Source organism: Xylocopa sonorina, chromosome 7 (genome assembly GCF_050948175.1).
Source record: "Xylocopa sonorina isolate GNS202 chromosome 7, iyXylSono1_principal, whole genome shotgun sequence".
In the NCBI taxonomy this organism is placed as follows: Eukaryota; Metazoa; Arthropoda; class Insecta; order Hymenoptera; family Apidae; genus Xylocopa; species Xylocopa sonorina.
In genome coordinates, this window is record NC_135199.1 from 8,920,622 (window position 1) to 8,940,596 (window position 19,975).

Below are 19,975 nucleotides of genomic sequence, written 5' to 3' on the forward strand. Positions count from 1 at the left end.
TATTTTTAGTACTAGAAACAAATTTATAACAAGATTTTTATTATAAACTTACGAAATATTTTATAGCAATACAGAGATAAACCGATGATTTGTCTCAGAATTTTTCGATCTTGCACGTCTCAAAAAATATTATTCAAAGTAGATAACTTTCGAAAATATCGAAAATATATAAAATTGTGGGATGAAGTAGATATATTACACATGTGAATACAATTTTAAACGAGACAGTAGTTTTATAATGTAAATAATTAGAAACCGGTAATACCTCTTGTTCCTGACTGTCATTCGATTTCTCTTTAGCACATTATTTCAAAATGGCAGCCCCTACGGATGAGCTGAGTAAGTAGTCGCGAAAAAAATCAATTTATTTCGCATGAGAACGGTTCATTCCAAAAATGACATTAATTATATTATTGATCCTCTCGTTCTCAATTTAATGAAAACAGTATTTCTAACAATAACGACGTTTTTAAAGCTACTATAGCTTATAAAATAAAATCAATTGTCATGCTGTCTTATAGAAGGCAACTTCAAATATATCGTATATCTTTCCATTTTACTTATTCGTATTTAAATTCATGTTAAGCAAAAATAAGTTTTAGCCCCTCAAACAATTGTAACTTATTCCTGGCATCTGTTTGCACTTGTCAGATGAAAAAATTCTCAAATTGTTCTCAAATTGAATAATATGTAGAATAATGTTTTTCCTCTTGCTTCATCTAAATTTTTCTAATATTTTTATGGTGGTTGCTTTTGCAATTGAATCATCATCGTACATATAATTTATTGTTTCATGCAAGTTCTACTCGAGCGAGTGTTTTTCCGCTTGGGATCTGCAGAGACCGATGAACAATTACAAGCATCGGTTTGCAAATTTTTGCCTCCTGTTTTACTGAAGCTATCTAGCGCGCAAGAGGGTGTCAGAAAGAAAGTGATGGAGCTACTGATCCATATAAATAAAAGAATAAAAAGTAGGCCCCAAGTACAGCTGCCAGTTGAAACTCTTCTATTGCAATATCAAGATCCTGCTGCCAGTTCATTTGTGATTGTATGTTCTTAATGGAAATCATTCATTTGAATTTGATAGAACAGGAATTTATTTTTGTATCATCTGTTCGCAGAATTTTACAATCATATATATAAAATTGGGATACCCTAGGATGGAAATACAAAAGCAAGCAGAATTAATTCCGAGTATATTAAATGCCATTGAGGGAAAACCATTGTCTCATCAAGATAGGTTTGTAAATGCTTGTTATATAAATGTGGAACACAATATAAATGAATATACTAAAAAAGTATCTTGCAGTTTATTACTTATAATTATGCCTGCCTTGGGTCACATCAACGTTCCTATGGATCCAGATAAACGTACAACCTTGCTTGGTCTACAAGATAAACCTTATGTATCAAAACAGTTGCTTAATTTTATGCTTGATGTTTTATTATTACCATATGGGTAAGATTATTTATTGCATAATCTTTGCTTTGAACATTTTTATTAATTTTAAAATATTATTCTAGATCTGTAGGGCAAATGCAGACTGAACAGTCAGATCAAACCATTGATTGGTCACAGTTTCGTGTACCACTGGGGCTAAGTGAATATGCGTTTAAACGAGTAATTGGTGAAAATCCACCAACAGCAGAACAGCTTGAACAAACGAAATTGGGAATTGTAAAATTTCTTGCTGGGGGGTTCTTCCCAGATTCAGATATTCTCATACATTTAATAGTAGCAGCTGCAGATACTAGATTTAGCGTCGCCAATCTAGCAGACTTGGAACTGAAAAAAATTGTGATGTATGATCCAAAGAATTTTTTAAATTTAAAAAAATGGCAGAGTGTGTCAAATATTAATGTTATTTTGTAAATATTTAGCACCTTAGACTGGTCATCGATGCAGCTAGCAGCACCTCTCTATACATTATTTTTGGGTACTGAGGCATTAGGTATCCAAAAGGAAGTTAAACCAGAAATGAAAAGATTACCTGCAGGTATACGAATTCGTCTAAAATTATTGCATTATCTTTGTCGTGTTACTAAAAATGGTTTTATTATACCACCATGTATTCAGGTATGTATAATTATTTTATACATTACATTTTATATATTAATATTTTGCACTATTCAGTAGTACAATTAATGATAATTAATTTGTAGGTAGTATTCCATTCACTAGAAGGAGATGCAAAAACTACAAATGCAAAGTTAAAGCTATTGGCATTGCAATTTACATCAAACATTGTACAACAGTGAGTGTGACACATACATTATTAATTTTATACCATCGATCTATGTGCACTAATATATTTTTTTGAATCTGTTAAGATGTAGCCTAACTCCACTATCTCGCATAGCTGGAATCATTTTAAATGGTATGATAAAATTAATATTTGAGGGTGAAGATGTTCAGCATAAAATGATGGCATATACTGTTATTGGGCAATTAGGACAAAGAATTCCATCAGTGATAGATAAGAATTCAAATTTATTATGCCATCTATTTGATACACTTGTATCTGTAAGTACTTAACATATAAAAAAGTTACAGTAATTGTAGGTGTATATTATGTTATCGCAATATCTCTATTTCGAGATGAACTTGCTTTTGTGGTGTTTAAGACGGATGGTGATTTACGAAGAACAGTGCGAGATACACTAATTTCAATAACGTCTGCGTTTATACTTAAGAAAGATGACGAACTTAATATATCTTTGATGAATGGATTATTATCAACTTATATTGAATCGCCTGAATCTAATGTTAGGCATGTATATGTTTATTCAATACCTACGTAGTTGAAAACAATATGTATCTTTTATACACGTTGTTTATATTTATTGTATTTTTTAAGAGCAGATTTGTGGCTATGCATTACGCTGCTAATGTATTTCCCGCTGACGATGTGCCCTCTCGTTACCTTTTGTTGCTAGCGTCTGGTGATGATAAACATGAAATAAGAACAGAAGCTAAGAAAGTATTATACGGTGCTATGCATAAAAGTGAAAGCGATAAACAGGACTCTAATCAAATTTTATTACCAAATTTTCAAAAACTTGTTGCTTACATCTATTCCAAGATGCAAGCAAGAATGCCAGCTACTAGTAATGACAAAGTGAATATAGAAAATAAAGTACTTCCTTACAGTATTACTGTATTTACTGAGGTAATTAATAGAAAAAGAAAATGATTTTTTATCAAGAATTTAATTCTTTTTAACGTTTAAAGAAAATAATTTGCTTTTCTTTTTTACAGATAATAACTTATCTCCGCATGTGTTTAGCAAAAGGTGCTAATGTTACTGTATATAATGAATCATTGCAGCATCCTTGTGAAAGTACACCATTAATTGTTCATTACTTAAAAAATCTATGTAAAGAGGATTTAAAAACATTACATAACTATCTTAAGATGATTTTAATCTTTAGTCATGCTTCTCCAGGTAACATTACGCGCAAGATTCTTTAGTGAGCTTAAAAATGTTCCAAAAATGAAAAAAAAATTTATTACGATATGTAATATTTAAATAATTATATTAATGCAGATCAGACATCACTACAAGCTTTATTGGAAGTGATCGGTTCTATTCCACAGTTCGTAATGAAAAATTATGAGAACGAGTTATCGTGGCTTCGTACTTTGATTACATCCGTTAATCCGGATGTAAGACAACTAGTTGCAAAAATTTATGGTATAATAACGACTCAATTTGAAACAAAAGATTTTGAAGCACAAATTTCGGAGATTATGAGTATCATGGATAAGAAGAATTTGGAAGCTCAACATGGGTCATTATTAACTTTAACATGTATGATGGAAAGGAGATTGATTTTTAATAGAAATGACATAAACAAGGAATTCTTTAATTGGGACCTTTATGTTAATGTTGTAAAAATGATATGTACGTGTATATACGTGCATATTTTGATACGTATAAATTAATATCACATATACATTTTCGAATTTAATTTTGAATGTTATTATAGGCAGTTTCCTTCGGAATAATATGATTTTGTTAATGGATGCTGCAATTCAAAGTATTGGTATTTTGGGAAAAACGTGTGGATTGCCGCTACCTGACGAAGGTGAAGGAGATTCAAATAAGAAAGCAATTGTAGAAACATTATTATCGACATTGAGTAATGTAAAATTAAATACTAAGGTTGGTCTTTTCAGTAATTACTAGATTTACCGTGTTTTCGAAATATTGGATAGCTTAATTTTATTGTTTAACAGATTAAAGAGAAAGCTGCACTCTCGTTAGGATATTTATGTGTTGGGGAGAACTTTCCTTATACATCGTACATCATGAATAAAATAATTGAAACTGTTAAAGAGGTAAATACACATTAAAATTGTTGTTATCGAGAATTTTATATATATATTTTTATCTGTCACATTATTTAATAGACAAAAGATATTGAAATTCATTTGATCATGGGAGAAGCATTAGTTTGCTGTGTTCAAGGCGAAGCATCTCCAGAGAAACGAGATGCTTGGACGACGTTACCAAGCGAGCATACAATACCTTACAGCAACACTAGTACAGAATTGTTAATGCATGCGTTAAATGAATTACTCTGGATGTACAAAGATCCGCATCCTAACTTGAGACAGGTACTTATTAATTCTTGATATTCTTGAAACAGATTGTAGTTCATTCACTCTTTTAATTTATTACAAAAATTTGTTAAGGCTGTCTGTGTGTGGTTATTAACACTTTTAAAGTATAATATCCAAAGGGAATGTGTTAAAGAAAAATTTTCGTCATTGCATCGTGCGTTCATGGATTTCCTTTCAGATGATAATGGTAAGAATGATGTAGTATATTTTATATTTTTAAAGAGGAAAAGTAACACTATTTATTATTAAAATATATTATTCCAATTGCAGATATAGTGCAAGATATGGCAGCAAAAGGACTTAGTTTGATACATATTAACAGTAACAAAGAGGAAAAAGAGCTATTGGTTTCTAGTATATTAGATCAATTTACGCAGGGACGCAAAACTGTACAACAAGTTACACCTGACACAAAATTATTTGAAGAAGGTCAATTGGGAAAAACTCCGACAAGGTAACATAAATTATTTGATATACAAAATTTCCCATAAGTACGTAAATATTTCCACTCTTATTATTATATCATTGATCTGATAGTTTTAGCTTAATTTTATAATGCTTCATTTACAGTGGTAACTTATCAACATACAAAGAAATTTGTTCTTTGGCTACGGAGTTACAAAAGCCAGATTTGGTATATTATTTCATGCATTTGGCAAATCATAATGCAGTGTGGACATCTAAAAAGGGTGCTGCATTTGGATTTGCAGCGATAGCCAAAATAGCGAACGATGAATTAAATAAATATTTACCAAGCATAATCCCACGTTTGTACAGATATCAATTTGATCCTACTCCAAAGATTCAGAACAGTATGTCTAGTATTTGGCGCGCGATTGTTCCGTCAACAAGCAAAGCTGTAAGTAATCTTAGTTACATGGAACATATTTTTCATCTTGTTTCTATAATGGTTATTTACAATTATGCTTCGTACTTTTAATAGATCGAACAGTATCATAAAGAAATTTTGAGCGATATAACTGATAATTTAACGAATAATGAATGGCGAGTGCGAATTAGTTGTTGTAATGCGCTTGCAGATTTGCTAAGAATAAACGTTCGTTTAAATCTGGCGGTCTGTGCCCCGGAATTATTGAAGAAATTATTCCGTGTAATGGATGATATTCACGAGGGTACACGATTAGCTGCTATAAATACAACTAAAGCTTTAAGTAGAGTAAGTTATACATCGAAGCTATTCAATTATTATGTGTTCTAAAAAATGTATCAATTTATTATTTACATTTTGTTTGGATTGATTAATATAGGTTTGCGTTCGATATTGTGATTCCTCTTACGGCAAAGAAGGAGAAGAAGTTCTACAAGCAATTCTACCTGTGTTATTAGATATTGGAATAGTTAATGTTGTGAGTAGTGTAAGAACACTGTCTTTACATACAGTGTCTCAATTGGTATCGAGAGCAGGTAGTTTGCTTAAACCGTCTTTAGTTACTTTAATTCCTGCTCTGTTAAGTACGATTGGCGAGTCGGAAAATCCAAATTACTCGTATATGAGTAACGTTTGCGGAACAACAACGGAAGCGCGAGATGCTATTGATACTATTAGAGCTAGCGCTGCCAAGGAGCATTATGCTACCGAAACAATGACGAAAGTGAGTCATTCTACGCGAAAAGATAGCCCATAAGAGAGTACCTTTTATTAATTATTAATATCTCACCAATCTAGTGCATACAATACATCGATGCGGAGATTTTAAAAGAATTAATGCCAAAAGTGATAGAATTAATCAAGTCCAGCGTTGGCTTTGGAACTAAAATTACGTGTTCGCATTTCATCATTCTTTTGAGTACACACTTTAAACAAGAATTACAGCCTTATAGCGGTTAGTGAAAAATTGTGCCGTTATAATGTATGTTAGTTTAACATACAGTGTCTATGAATTATCACAAATTAATATTTATGTAGGAAAAGTTTTAAATGCGCTAATGAACGGATTATTGGATCGTAATTCTGTCGTTAGGAAAAATAATGCAAGTGCTATTGGACATATAGTTGGATCAGCAAAAGAATCGAGTCTCGACAAATTGTTCAAAACATTTAATGCTTGGTACATGGAACGAGGTGTGTATATTATTTAAGTAGTTTTCTTTAAAGATTACGAGGCTCTTAAATTTGTAGCGAACGATGCATTTTTATTTAATTTGGAATTTCAGATGATTCAACTAAATTAACAATTGGACAAACGTTGCAAGCTATAAATACTTATAATCAAGATATATTAATGAGACACGCAAACATCGTTATACCTCTTACATTTTTTGCAATGCATGCGCAAAGAACGCAAGGTTCGTATAGCTTTAAATTTAGAAATTTGTTTTTAACAATTTTAAGATATTAATTGATAATGTTTTTCGTAGAAAATGAGAATATTGTTGATCTGTGGACTGAACTGTGGAATGATATAACCCCAGGCACCGAAGCTGGAATTAAACAGAACGTGGAATCGATAACAAATATCTTACGCACTTCCTTAGAATCGGCATCGTGGAATACGAAAGCGCAAGCGGCTAATGCAGTTCATACGTTAGCACAAAAATTAGGTGACGATATTGATCCAACCATACGAAATACTTTAATAAAGATTTTAACGGAAGGTTTGCGCGGGAGAACCTGGGACGGAAAGGATCGTTTATTAAACGCTGTTGCTACACTAGCGTGTAATAGCAAGTATGCATGACGAAAGATATTACATATTTCTTGAAACTCTAAATACAAATGTGAAACGGAAAGCTCACTTTTTGTCTTGTTTACAGGGAAGCTCTGAAAGAGGATAGTGAAATATGTACGGAAATTATACAAATACTGCACAGAGAAAGTAAGAAGGAAGCATTGGAATATCGTCGTCATGCGTTACACGCATTTGGTACAGTGTTACATGAATTAAATATCGATAAATTTAAAGAGGTTTACGAAATTGCTCGAGAAATTTGGTCAACAGTATGTAGTACTATTAATAAAAGTCATGCAGTTAATTTTACGTTTTGATATGTATGTATATATATATATAAGTCTCATATGTATGTATAGTTACCAAGGAAAGATGAAAATGAATCTTTGCCTCCTGAGGAAAGAATAAAAAGGGACGATGCAATTTTGAAATTACACGAAACCGTTTATGGTACTCTTGGAAAAGCTTGGCCATCTTGTAAAGAAACTCAAGGTGAATTAGTGTTTTTTTGTCTCAAATTATTCAATATGAGAATGTAAATCATCCTATTATTCTTATCTTCTATTTAATTATTTCTGGTTTAGACAAATATTGTGTAGAATTTATAAATCACTATGGTACAATGTTTACTATTCAACCAACGATTATACAAATATCTATGCTATCAACACTCAATCTATTTATGGATAAACTTGCCTTGCTCAAGATAAATAGTTTAGAATTAACAGCCCAAGACAAAGAAATGTTGAATACCATTTGCGACATTTTCAACAAAATATTAAAATATAGTATAGGTAAGTATGTGCACTGCAAATCTTCAGCTCTTTGAGTGCTTCGGTTTGTCTGATGTATTTCAATGTGTGTACTATTATTTCGTATTTTTGTAGGTATATCATTCACCAGAATAAGAAAAGAATCTTTAAACATAGCTCTATCTCTTGGTAGAAAATTGCAATCTACTAAAAATAATGAACAATTTGATAAAATGATTTCAATAATTCAAGAGGCATTACCAGAGTTGACAAAGGACAATGAACCAGAAATTCGAATTAGGATCATTGATATCAAAGAAATGCTTAAGATATGAAGACGATTAATTTTAGTAAACTTCTACTCGATGTTACGTACTTTTAATTAAGTAACTCTGTGTTCAGACACTTCAAAGTAATGGTAATGAAAATGTAGTGTCTGCTAATACATGTTTATTTAATATTACTTAATTAAAAATGTGGCTAAGAACAATAATTGTGTACTAATACATAATTTCATTGGTATGTACTTTTTATTGTTTTTAGTTTTCGAATTATGTGTAAAGAAAATAAGAAAACTATGTTTATTTATAATATATAAATTTAGAAAAATATTCAAATCTTTAATATCGGGAACATACATTTTTTCAATAATTTTTTGCACCGATAAGATACATTTATAAAACACGATTATGCATATGTTCATTTATTTTACAGGTAAGTATAATGACAAAATACGTAATGTGTAAGTTGTATGTACACGTTATATTGTGTATATCATTTTTATATAGTTTATTATTTATAGACGTTAGCACGAATTTAAAAAGTAAAAAAAGAGAATAATCTTTGAAACTTGACTGAATAAATTGTAAGTATTTATGTCATAAATAAACGTTATTAGTCACTACAATATAACATACATATGTTTTTATAATTCTTACTATTTTCGCTAAAATATGATATTTTGTATTTTAAGAAAATTTGTACAATGATTATGACATGTTGCTTTATTTATTTCAACTTTTTTAACAAAATTTTAGCACCAGGATCTGACTTCGATTTCAGTGTATTAATCATTGGTTTTAGTTTAGAAATTATGATATTTACAGTGGCCTCTATTTCATTTTCTAACAATAATACTAATAAAAAACACCCTCTGTTACATCCTATCCATTCTTCTATAACATTCGTTTCTAAATGATTGACTAATACCTCTCCAAATGTATTTTCTCCTTTTTCATGCAATTCTTTGTCGTTCTGTATAAGTTTCTTCAACATCATATGTAGACCCGCGTGTTCGACAGGTTTATATTTTTCATCGCCTTCCACAATTCTAGATTCCAGATTTGTGATAAACACAGCAATAGCTTCGAAAGCTTTCATCAATTTTGCACCAGTGCCTATTTTCAATATTGCTAGTGTTACCATTGCAATAGAACTGTTCGACATCCAAGTTGAAGTATTTGTAATTACAGCCTCAAGAAGTGAATCAGAAATTGAATCAAGCAGCTCTTTTTCTCTGACGTTAGCTGACTTTTTACTCGTTACATTGTTGTCGCCTTGCTCTAAATATTTCACGACATTGGGGGCGAAGTAATGAGAATTTCTCCTGGCTACTAAATATAAAATTACATGTTTTCCATAATCGTTTAATGCTATATCCGTCAGATCGTTTAGTATTTCTGAGAGAACAATTTTCTTCACTAAAACAGTATCATCTACTGAGTCGAATAATGCTAGTAATATTATGTATCCATGTTCAGACATTGCAATACTTTTTACGTTCTCTTTGAGAGATTTCATAATAATTTTTCTATCCTTGTTCGTACCGTGCCATATACATATCGTGGCGACTTTCGAACCGAATTTCGTTTGAGATAATTCTACTATCGAATTTCTTAACATAACTATAATTTCCGCTCTGTCTTCGACGGAGCAATTATCTAGGAATTCCGAAAGCACGCAATGTACGAGAGATGAATTTAATAATTTCTTGTTCAATATTTTCATTAGATTTCCCTTCACTGCAGACAGAGTTGCTGCTTTCATGTCATTCGCAGTTCTGTAGGTATCAGATAATGTTCTGATATTATCATCTTTAGCCTGTTTATACATATCGCCATAAAATTCTTGTTTAAAGTAACGTTTCTCTTTTTCAGTTGCCCACGTCGAATACATAAGTTCTAATAATGGTCCTACTACAGAATGACTTAGAAATTTTACTATGTTACCGTAACAGGCAGAAATGATTTCATGTCTGATCCCTTGAGATCCATACTTCAACATAGTTTTAATACAATTCTTTGCGTATTTGGATTCAACCATAGATAAAAGTGTTTGTTTTACTTCCTGAAAAATAGCCTGTCGAATTTCTGTATCGCCATACTTAAACATCCATTGAACAATGCGAGACATATCATGCGTGAGTACTACTCTGTTATAATTAGTTTTTAATAAATCATGTGCCTTCGAAATTAATTTCTTACGTTCCAGATTTGAGCAATCCGATCTACGTAATTTCTCGCCAATCTGTTTCACAGCAATCGACAAATCGTAAATATTATTGAGACGTTTCGCTTTGTACTTCTCTTTGAGCTCTTTCTTTTTTTTCTTAAATTCAAGCCAATTAGGCTTTTCCATGGAAGAATTTGTGATATTAGACTTAGCTTCTCCAACATTACCATTCACGTTATCATAGCTCTTTACCATTTTCTGTTTCTTTGGTTTCGTGTCGGACTGTATCTTTCGTTTTGTCATTTTTCAGATTTCTAAAAAATAATGCAGATACGAAACTAATATGAGACAAGAGAAAACGATATTCTAATTATTCTCTCTAGTTTTCATACAGAATATAGTTATGTTTAAATGTATTAATACAATAACATAACCTCCACTTAACCATAATAAATCTATAATTAATTTTGTTAAGTACTTACAGTTTAAAGTACCCGTTTCAGAAGCTGTATAAACGTAATACGCCTAATTAAATTGCATCGAACATTTAAAAATTAATTAGAATCTTTTTGTTTCAGTATCGGATCACACCGGTTTCAACACGTGCGTATACAATGTCGATACGCCAGTGTTATTACTTGGACATCATTATTATCCGTGGCGCCATCTCTGTGAAAAGCGTTCAAACTGCTCGCACATCGTGACCGACAGCGAAGTGAACTACTGAAAGACTGGTGGCGCCATCTCTGTGAAAAGTGCTCAAACTACTCGCACATCGTTACCGACAGCGAAGTGAACTACCGAAAGACTGGTGGCGCCATCCCTCGGGAGAACGACGAACTAATTCACATACTAGTTTCAGCGTTTCTCACAGAGATGGCGCCATCAGTCTTTAAGTAGTTCACTTCGCTGTCGGTAACGATGTGCGAGCAGTTTGAGCACTTTTCACAGAGATGGCACCACGGGTAATTAAGTAACTGTGTGACGGTTGAATGTGTTAGTAGCAAATAGGTGTGAGTTCTCGCGAACACGGTATTAATGTGTGATTTTTATACGGAACCATTTTAAATAGAACCGCTACGTAACTGTATTTATTTGTTTAAATAATTAAACGAAATGCACAGTGATAATGCATATATGAAATTTATTAGTCATAAATCACACAACAGCGCTATATTTAAAAGTGAAAATTAAAACATAATAAAAATGATGTTATATAGCCATTCGACGTACACGAAAATATATAAAACAGTTTATCTTCTTTTTAGTTTATAAAGTATACTAAAAATAACATTTTGAGACATGTACAGAAGTTTCATTACGGAAGTATTATTCAATTAACACAAGATATTGTTTTAATATATAAATTTATAATGATTTTTAATACATTTTTTTTATTATTTAATTTAGCATAACTGTAACATTAATGAGCTAGTTAAAATAAAATGTAATAATACAATTTTACGTTTACAACTCTTGTATAAATCACTGTACCGAGTGCATCTGGATGATTCTTGTCACATGCGCTGTTCCTTCCCGCGGAATGATTAGTTATTTCATAAAGTTCATCGCCCTTCGATAGGGTACCATATTATAAATGTATGTTAGTTCTATTTTACGTTCTTTCTCTTTCATCCTCCGTAATGCGTGCAAAACACATATGCACAACCCATGATCCCCATTGAGCTCCGAGTAAATTTCGTTTTAATAATCTAACTGGTCTTTAACGTAATGTGACAATAGCTACAGATACGTAGCAAGCTAGTATTCCAACATAAGGGTAACCGATTGCTTCAAGATTCATTTTATTGGCTAAGTAATGTTCTTATCTCTTTGTGCATATGGCAAAGGAAATCAACGTAACTCGAGCTTCCGTCGTTTCCTCTATCTTCGATCAGGAAATGACGTAACACCATTTCAAGTTTCTCACGTTGTCTCACTATAGTTAACTAAAACGAAAGATTTAACGTACGATACGAGTTGCACGAAAATTTCTCTCACACTTTTTATACTATTCAATTTACTTACCCTCATGCAACGATGCCTTTCCATACGTACACGGTTAATGATATCGATAATTCGTTTATTCAGTGGAGTATCTAATACTGGCAGTGCGGTACAATCTGTATCAACTTGAACTACTGACGGAACTCCAAACACTGCCTGTACCCATTGCGGAGAAAGTGCCAGGCCCAACCACAGGAACATGTGGATACTGTTCTCTGATAGAAAGAAAAACCACGATCGATGCCGTGAATTCGAGTTTAAATCAGACATCGCTCATGTTTTTAAAGAACGCTGTCAAAGAGCAGTAAATAAAATTATACCTAATAAGTACGCGCCGTCATCTGTGAATTTATCGATAGAGCAACGTAACATTTGTGGTAATTCTGTATCCTGTGGATCAACATCGTGTAAAGGAAGCAATCTTGGATAGGTATACACAACCGATATTGAAATTGGCATAGTCGCAACTGCTTGCATAACAAAAGATCTATCATCGATAGTCATATCAGTACCTGAAAATATCAACTTGTACAACATTGATCTCGTTGTAACAATACTATCTTAGAATAATAGAAATTATTTTACCTCCAGATAATGCGTCACTTTTTAACAACGAGTTGGTGTAAAGTGGTAGTAACTTCATACACTCCGGTAATATCAATTGACCAGCATTAGATGGAGAAGCACAGTGCTTTCGGTACGCGGCCAACATATTTGCGCATCTTGCGATTAAATTATCCTTTACAGTTTTCGGGGTTGATTCAATTAATTTAAAAACGCCTGAAACGAAAATCAATTTTACATGATGAACACTCGACCATGAATATTCTAATTTTTATCCATCTTACTTTGTTTAGAGAAGTAATTTATGATAGCATCTAGGTCACATGCTCGGTATAGTTCAGCCATTTGAGACGAAGTTTTTAGACTGAGATTAATTATACGCAATCTTCTGATTCCACTGCAGGAAGTATACAATAAAGCAGCTTGAATGTATACACCTTCGTCATCTGTCAGTTTATCGTCATGTTTCACTTCTATAGCAATGGCCTAAAATATCAATTGTAAAACTTGATTACATTTTAGAACATACAATTAAATTGATATTGCAATAAGACTTTACCTTGTTACAGTCTATACTAGCTAATTCCATATCGGTTGTATTTGACATAAAGAAGTGTCCATAGAAATCAGTTGCTCGAACACCGGTAGACGTACGTACACGCATAATCGCATCGAATGCAATTGGTCTACTGATATTATTAATGACATCCGAAATAAAACGGTCACCGTCTATATCAGCCTAAAATAAGGGAACGAAATATATAAAAAAATCTCTATATATATATTACTCATTCCTGTTCACAGAGTTAATGATATGTCCATTACCTGAAAATAAGTGTATTTGTAAATTTCTCCACCAGTCAATCTGCAGATTTGTCCTATCGTCGCAAGGTCTACGTATGAATTATTAAAAACAAACAGATCTACAGAACACCCTGCACCTACGCACTCTTGCCCTAGATTATTGTAAACGTTATTTTGCGGAGCTGAAAAAGAGAAATTAATTTCGTAGTTATAAATTATACATACTTGAAATATTCATATATAAATAATATACCTAAGACAGTTTTTTCTTTTTCCGTCCCGAGAACTTTACGATCATCACGATTTTTTAGTTTACCAGGTGCATCAGCAATTGGCAGAGAAGAATGGAAAACTATTAACTTTCCAGCACAATCTGAGGCCTGAAATATTATCGATTAAACTTTTAACTATTTGATATGTCTCATAATAGTATTTTCTTTTATATTATGTATTATAAAAGTACCTTTAATGCTTCCAATCCAGCTTGTATCGCTGGTGCGAGAATTGTTTCTGTTTCGCGAGTATCTGCAAACATTGCTGGTATTTGTGCCATCAAACCGTCGATAACAGATTCGCTTTCTTCAACGTCGCATAAAAATCCATCGAGAAGTGGCATAAAAACGTCTTGTATATCCCCGACAACCATCATTTGTGGTTGAGCAAGACAAGAATTAATATTGTAAAAATGCACCGTGTTATTGTACGTTATAAATCCTACTTTCATGTTTGACTTCGTTTGACCAGCATCAATAGGTAAATGCCGCAAGATTGACTTCATTTGCATACACAGTAGATTAACTAAACCAGATTTGACTGTGTTGTATGACACATCGATCACGAACACAATAGCTGGTGGTTTTGGAAAAGTATTGTTCTGAAATGAACAAATACAAAGTTAATTAAATTGAGATCGTAATAATTAGATAGTTTTCCAATTCGTATATCTTACTCTGCAGTAATCCTTAGTAGCAATATATTCATATGTTCCTAACATTAATTCTGGTCTTTCGTAACGATCCATACGTTGACCAGTATGGTCTAAATGTTGGAAATATTCGGCTGGAACTAAATTGAAAATAATAAAGAAGTAATAATTATGTTTAAGAAGGAAACTCAGTAACAATCTTGAGAGAATAACTATTTACCCTCAGTTGTTGCTTTACAAAACATGCACTGGAATCTTCTGCCTGCATCAATAAATTGCATGAATGGACTCATGTATGCTTTGCATCGCACACAACGAACTGGGCCAATATCACCCATATTTACGATAGGTGGTTCGTATTCATCTTCTACTGTTCGAGCCATTGGGCTTACTATTAGAGCAAACGGAACGTTCGTCTATAAATAAAAGTTATTATATATCATGTTGAAAATTAAACTAACAGCTTCATGTACGAAACACTTGATATACTTGTTTTATAATATCTGCTGTGGTAGGAACAGTGTACATGGTAGATCTGATATATCTAGGGGACGCGTTTCCTTGATCCTGTGTGACGAATTTAGTTGTAACTAACGGTGGAACCAATCCCTTTTGATTTGTTATGAATACACCACCTCTAGCACGTTGATCGTCTTGCATTACTTGAATCTTTAGAAACCAATTGCAAAATTAATGTAAGAAATTAAAACGAAACAAATTATAACGGTAGTAATAATTCCTTACTGGGCTTGGCATTTGTTCAGGATCTAAACGTCTAGCTTGTTGCGTCTGCGTACCCGGCTGGTATCCACCCATTACCCCTGGTGCACCACCCTGGTATGTACCTCTTTGAGCATTATACATGTCCTAAGACAAATAAACAAATATTTGCAATCGTACTTATAGTAAAGGATACCAGTGCGAGTTATTCAAGACATTCTTCTTTTGTTATTCTAAGGAACCAAATTGTTTCAAAAGTGATCTGTAATCTCGTAGTATCGCGTATGTCTTGAACAGTCTAGTATACCAGTATTCTTTATTACAGAAACTCGAACAAATTTATATCACTTTCTAAGTACCATAAAGTATACATACATTACTATAGCCTTGTTGATATCCTGGATGTTGATAATTCGGCATTGCACCGGGGGGACTTCTGTTAACCCCCAAAGGATTTCCTATGTTTTGTCCTGGCATAGGTGGCCCAGATGCGTATGATCTTTGACCAGATTGCGGTAAGTTCGTACCAGTATTTACCATTTGTCCTATGGCTTGTCCAGGTAATAGAGGTGGCATTTGTGAACTAGACACATTTTGCCCTAATAATGGTGGCCTGTTGAAGCCTTGTTGAGTTCCTAACGGAGGTGGGGCAATATTTTGTTGAACAGGCATCGAAGGTGGATGTATATTTTGTTGATTCATCAGTGGAGGACCGGATAAATTGGACATAGCGGCATTTGGCGGTTCCCCATAAGAGTGACTGGGTTTTTGTTGCCCTTGCAGTGGAGAATAATGTTGTCCCGGTATAGGCGGCCCAGAAAGTGGGGGACCCGCTAGATTTTGTTGAGTTTGCAACGGTGGACCTGACAAATTCTGTTTCGATAGCGACGGGCCGGATAAATTTTGTTGTCCGTGTACTCCTTGCATAAGTGCATTATTGTGTGATTGTTGATTTGACAATGGAGGTTCCGGTAAATTTTGTTGTCCTAGCGTCATTGGACTACTAATATTCTGTTGTCCAGGTAACGGCGGAGCTGTGGATTTTTGACCCAGTGGCGGCCTGGAAAAGTTCGACTGCCCAGATGTGTCAGTAACACTCATTTGACCAGACTGATGTTGACTTGGAGACGACAATCCCGCATTGAACACTTCCGATGGTAAATTTTGCCCGGGATAATAATGACCAGGAGTTGTTCCTGTAGAATGTCCTGAAAATGGAGGACCAGTAGGTTGTGGTGTAGAAGCTTTTAGAGTTGTCCTTTGCTCCTGTGTATTATGTCCAGGAATAGGCGGTCCAGATTTTCCGCCAGGGTCGGTTTGCCCGGTAGAACCTGTTAGAATAAATAGAATTTAATTTATCGTATTAATAACAACACACTCCTTACTTAAATGTCTTTATTCCTACCACTTCCTAGCGCTGTTGTTTCTAATGAATTATTAAAGCCATTTACATTTGATGATGTAGACATTGTTGGACTATTTTTTCCAGGAAGAGGTGGTGGAGGAAAATTTTGCTATAATATAAAATATAAATTGATATATGAAAGATGATTACAATTAATGTATTATATAAATAATACACACGTTATGAATATATAGATATCATAATTACCGCAGATGGTGGTCTTTGTTGATCCCCTAAAGACATATTCGTCATTTGACTAACTATATTATTTTGACTTGTTGGAGGTGGTACTACATGTGGATTATTTGCAGATGATTCATACTGAATATTTCCTATAAAAAATTGTACTGTTGTAAGAAATATAGTTAACTATTATAGAAAAATAAGTAAATAAAAGTGAGTGCATTACCTTGCGTTTGCATATCATTTACATAATATGGTGCTTGATACTGATGTAAATTAGTAGTTTGAGGTCCTTGCATTGGTTTTTGAGAAGCATATGTTTGGGAATTCATTGGGAGGCTTTTTAACATATTTGATGAGACATTAGAATTTACTTCTCCATATGGTAATGAAGTTGGAGGACCAGGAAAGTAACCAGGTTGTTGTCGTGGTTGTTGTTGCTGTTGTTGTTGCTGTATATACTGCGGATTCATTTTTTTATCCTAGTAAAAAAAGAACAACAAACGATTTCAATATCCAAATCTATTTTATCCTTTCTTAGTTTTAAATACAATTTGAATTTTTCAGAGAAGACTTTCACTTTTTCTCTCAAGTCCATTTCATACAAGATTGTTTAGCAATTTTTAAATCATTCTAAAACGTTAAATTTTGTAATGCTTGAAACTTAATTGTACTTATTAAAAATAATAAATGTACCCCTATCAATTCTGAATGCAATAATTTTTATTACACAAACAAAATCCATACACTTATAAATGACATGTCCACTGGCCTACTTATAAACTCACAAAATTAGGAATAGAAGTTCAAAATATGCTACATATTGACAGACGAAAGATAACCTATACAAAATTAAATGCATGATTATACTACACCATGCGTGTTGTTTGTTTTACGTGACATTTATACGTAAATCCGTTAAAAATCTTTGTCCTGTACGCCAAATTATCTTTAAATGTTACTGTAGAATAGTAAAATAGTATAAGCCATTTTGCACATAGTAATGCTTGCAAGGGGATCGTTTGAACGGGAGGATTGTTAAACCCTTACGAAACGCGGATTACTTACGTTGTATTGTTAAACGTATTTGAACCATAACAAAAGTTAATATTTCCACAAATGTTTACACTAAATGAAGAAAATGTATTTCGCTGCAATAGTGACTGCTGCCGATGCCACGTAAGGTGGCATTGCGCATGCGCCTGATGCACGCTGACGAGACACGTCATGATAAAAAATTGGAACACTGTAAAAGGGCTAATTTAAGTAAAAACAATAATGTATTTTGTTTCGATACACGCTTGTTATTGTAATAGAATTATAAAAATAATCAAATGAAATCCGAGCGACAAGTAATCGCTGGAATGTGTAGAGATGTTAAAGAAAATACAGCGCGGTTTGTAACTTTACAATTGGTCAGTTGGTATCGAAGCGAGCGCATGATTTAAAAAGATTACAAGTTTGCAGGCAACACATATCCCTGTTTAGAATCATTTAAATGTACTGCAAGATTAAAATCCAATAATGAAATTGTCAGTAATCTATACACGAGTAAAATGTTTAAAATTACCTCTAGCGTTAAATTGCGATACAATTGAAGTAGATAGACCAGTTTAATGAAGTCTATGATACACCATACAACAGTTAGATTCACATCAACCATATATAATGAATTAAATCCGTGAATATAGAGGATGCAAATGTGTAAACAGATATATGAAACATATATCATTAATAAAATTTTGAACCGAGATCCATATGCTTCGTTTAAGAGTGTTATTGTTTTGCACAATTCAATTCGAAGCCATTTCAACAACTTGCATCTAAAAACTAAATTTCACCGTGAGCGATTCGCTTTTGTACAAAATATTTCACAACAATTTCTATGAGAAACGTACCGTCATTCGCATCAGATGTTTCAGAAATGGAAACGAAACTTTTTCCTTTGGTAATAGTGTTCAACATCAGATTGATTTGTTGGAATCTAAACTTAATTTTATTCATAAGCACGGTGAACGAACATATTACTATGACGTAAACAAAATCGGGTACTCGTTCCAACATCCATGAAATAAATAAGTACTTAAAATATGTATCGTCGCCTAATAATCCATAGTAGTCCATTAAATTGGACATTACTACCATAAATATAACAGTAGTAATTATAGTAATATCACTTTTCATGCACAAAGTATGATCGATTTCTGTATTCAAGAATTTTATGTTTTGGTCAACGTTATCCATTTGTTCGAATGCGCTTCTTAGTTTTAAATTTTGATGCATACTTGAAATTAATATTATAGGAAATAAAATGATGTTTATGAGATATCTTAATCCTCTGAACAAAAATGTTGAATTTACGTCAATTAGTGCGGCAAACGTATAGACTGTGTGATGGAACACATACGTTTGAAGAGTCCCAAAACATATTAATAATAACATTACATATATGTAATTCGTACATGCAGTTCTGGAAAATATTATAGGGTATAAGCCTGTAACGTAAAAGTTCAAAAATTTATATTGTGCTTTAATATATTATACTTCGTAAATTATCAAATCGAGTTATTTTCAATTAAATTGTTATCAATCCTTTACCTAAAACCTTTATTATACCCAATAATAGCCAGGATTCCTTGTAAATATCAGAAGGATGAAACAACGCCATGACCACTCTTTTTTGTGACAATAATTACGACTAAGTGGATTAAAATAGCGTTTCGTGTTATACTACATTGGTGCATACAAAGTTATTCAATAATATCAGGTATATGTTAGGTAATACTGAATAATTAATTGAAAACTTCATCTATAAATAGTATTGTGCATACACTAACTGTTGCGTAT

General features: G+C 32.8%; 4 protein-coding genes across 5 annotated transcripts; 1 reads left to right on the forward strand and 3 right to left on the reverse strand.

Annotated features, from left to right (window-relative positions):
* The first annotated feature begins 195 nt into the window (after window positions 1-195).
* Window positions 196-8,680, forward strand: LOC143425393 (proteasome adapter and scaffold protein ECM29). Of its 2 annotated transcripts, none has more exons than XM_076898138.1 (28): window positions 196-339; window positions 801-1,048; window positions 1,122-1,240; window positions 1,310-1,459; window positions 1,525-1,803; window positions 1,882-2,077; window positions 2,164-2,255; window positions 2,332-2,524; window positions 2,626-2,771; window positions 2,864-3,170; window positions 3,260-3,446; window positions 3,549-3,905; window positions 3,991-4,166; window positions 4,241-4,342; window positions 4,415-4,621; window positions 4,700-4,814; window positions 4,898-5,081; window positions 5,198-5,486; window positions 5,571-5,804; window positions 5,896-6,240; window positions 6,315-6,471; window positions 6,555-6,710; window positions 6,803-6,934; window positions 7,007-7,316; window positions 7,403-7,586; window positions 7,677-7,809; window positions 7,902-8,111; window positions 8,205-8,680. In XM_076898138.1, the coding sequence occupies exons 1-28, from the start codon at window positions 315-317 to the stop codon at window positions 8,402-8,404; spliced, it is 5,433 nt and encodes a 1,810-aa protein (XP_076754253.1). In that variant the 5' UTR covers window positions 196-314; the 3' UTR covers window positions 8,405-8,680. The 2 variants fall into 2 exon arrangements, with proteins under 2 accessions (XP_076754253.1, XP_076754252.1); XM_076898137.1 differs by having other exon boundaries at window positions 197-339; window positions 2,626-2,766; window positions 2,859-3,170.
* A 375-nt stretch (window positions 8,681-9,055) lies between these two features.
* Peng (Pumilio and CPL domain-containing protein penguin) lies at window positions 9,056-11,132 on the reverse strand. The gene is made up of 2 exons (XM_076898140.1): window positions 11,112-11,132; window positions 9,056-10,834 (listed from the first exon to the last, which is right to left on the reverse strand). Exon 2 carries the CDS (start codon window positions 10,821-10,823, stop codon window positions 9,078-9,080), a length of 1,746 nt encoding a protein of 581 aa, XP_076754255.1. The 5' UTR covers window positions 10,824-10,834; window positions 11,112-11,132; the 3' UTR covers window positions 9,056-9,077.
* A 738-nt stretch (window positions 11,133-11,870) lies between these two features.
* Sec24cd (COPII coat complex component secretory 24CD) lies at window positions 11,871-18,335 on the reverse strand. Its single transcript, XM_076898669.1, has 18 exons — window positions 18,197-18,335; window positions 17,355-17,610; window positions 17,153-17,277; window positions 16,946-17,054; window positions 15,916-16,871; window positions 15,565-15,687; window positions 15,310-15,489; window positions 15,041-15,236; window positions 14,845-14,960; window positions 14,359-14,769; window positions 14,149-14,275; window positions 13,917-14,077; window positions 13,651-13,830; window positions 13,376-13,577; window positions 13,113-13,307; window positions 12,848-13,039; window positions 12,549-12,742; window positions 11,871-12,469 (listed from the first exon to the last, which is right to left on the reverse strand). Exons 2-18 carry the CDS (start codon window positions 17,599-17,601, stop codon window positions 12,326-12,328), a joined length of 3,858 nt encoding a protein of 1,285 aa, XP_076754784.1. The 5' UTR covers window positions 17,602-17,610; window positions 18,197-18,335; the 3' UTR covers window positions 11,871-12,325.
* A 254-nt stretch (window positions 18,336-18,589) lies between these two features.
* LOC143425398 (uncharacterized) lies at window positions 18,590-19,796 on the reverse strand. The gene is made up of 4 exons (XM_076898142.1): window positions 19,727-19,796; window positions 19,027-19,623; window positions 18,699-18,958; window positions 18,590-18,631 (listed from the first exon to the last, which is right to left on the reverse strand). The coding sequence occupies exons 1-4, from the start codon at window positions 19,794-19,796 to the stop codon at window positions 18,623-18,625; spliced, it is 936 nt and encodes a 311-aa protein (XP_076754257.1). The 3' UTR covers window positions 18,590-18,622.
* Between the last annotated feature and the right edge of the window lie 179 nt (window positions 19,797-19,975).

Coding starts and splice junctions, on each gene's coding strand:
- LOC143425393 (XM_076898138.1), top strand. CDS start 315: ATGGCAGCCCCTACGGATGAGCTGA. Junction 3,171..3,259: donor GTATTACTGTATTTACTGAG/GTAATTAATAGA, acceptor TCTTTTTTACAG/ATAATAACTTATCTCCGCAT. Junction 3,447..3,548: donor CTTTAGTCATGCTTCTCCAG/GTAACATTACGC, acceptor ATATTAATGCAG/ATCAGACATCACTACAAGCT.
- Peng (XM_076898140.1), bottom strand. CDS start 10,823: ATGACAAAACGAAAGATACAGTCCGACACGAAACCAAAGAAACAGAAA.
- Sec24cd (XM_076898669.1), bottom strand. CDS start 17,601: ATGAATCCGCAGTATATACAGCAACAACAACAGCAACAACAACCACGA. Junction 13,040..13,112: donor AAGTGACGCATTATCTGGAG/GTAAAATAATTT, acceptor TGATATTTTCAG/GTACTGATATGACTATCGAT. Junction 12,470..12,548: donor AAAGGCATCGTTGCATGAGG/GTAAGTAAATTG, acceptor CTTTCGTTTTAG/TTAACTATAGTGAGACAACG.
- LOC143425398 (XM_076898142.1), bottom strand. CDS start 19,796: ATGGCGTTGTTTCATCCTTCTGATATTTACAAGGAATCCTGGCTATTA. Junction 19,624..19,726: donor GGGTATAATAAAGGTTTTAG/GTAAAGGATTGA, acceptor TTTACGTTACAG/GCTTATACCCTATAATATTT. Junction 18,959..19,026: donor AACATCTGATGCGAATGACG/GTACGTTTCTCA, acceptor GGTGAAATTTAG/TTTTTAGATGCAAGTTGTTG.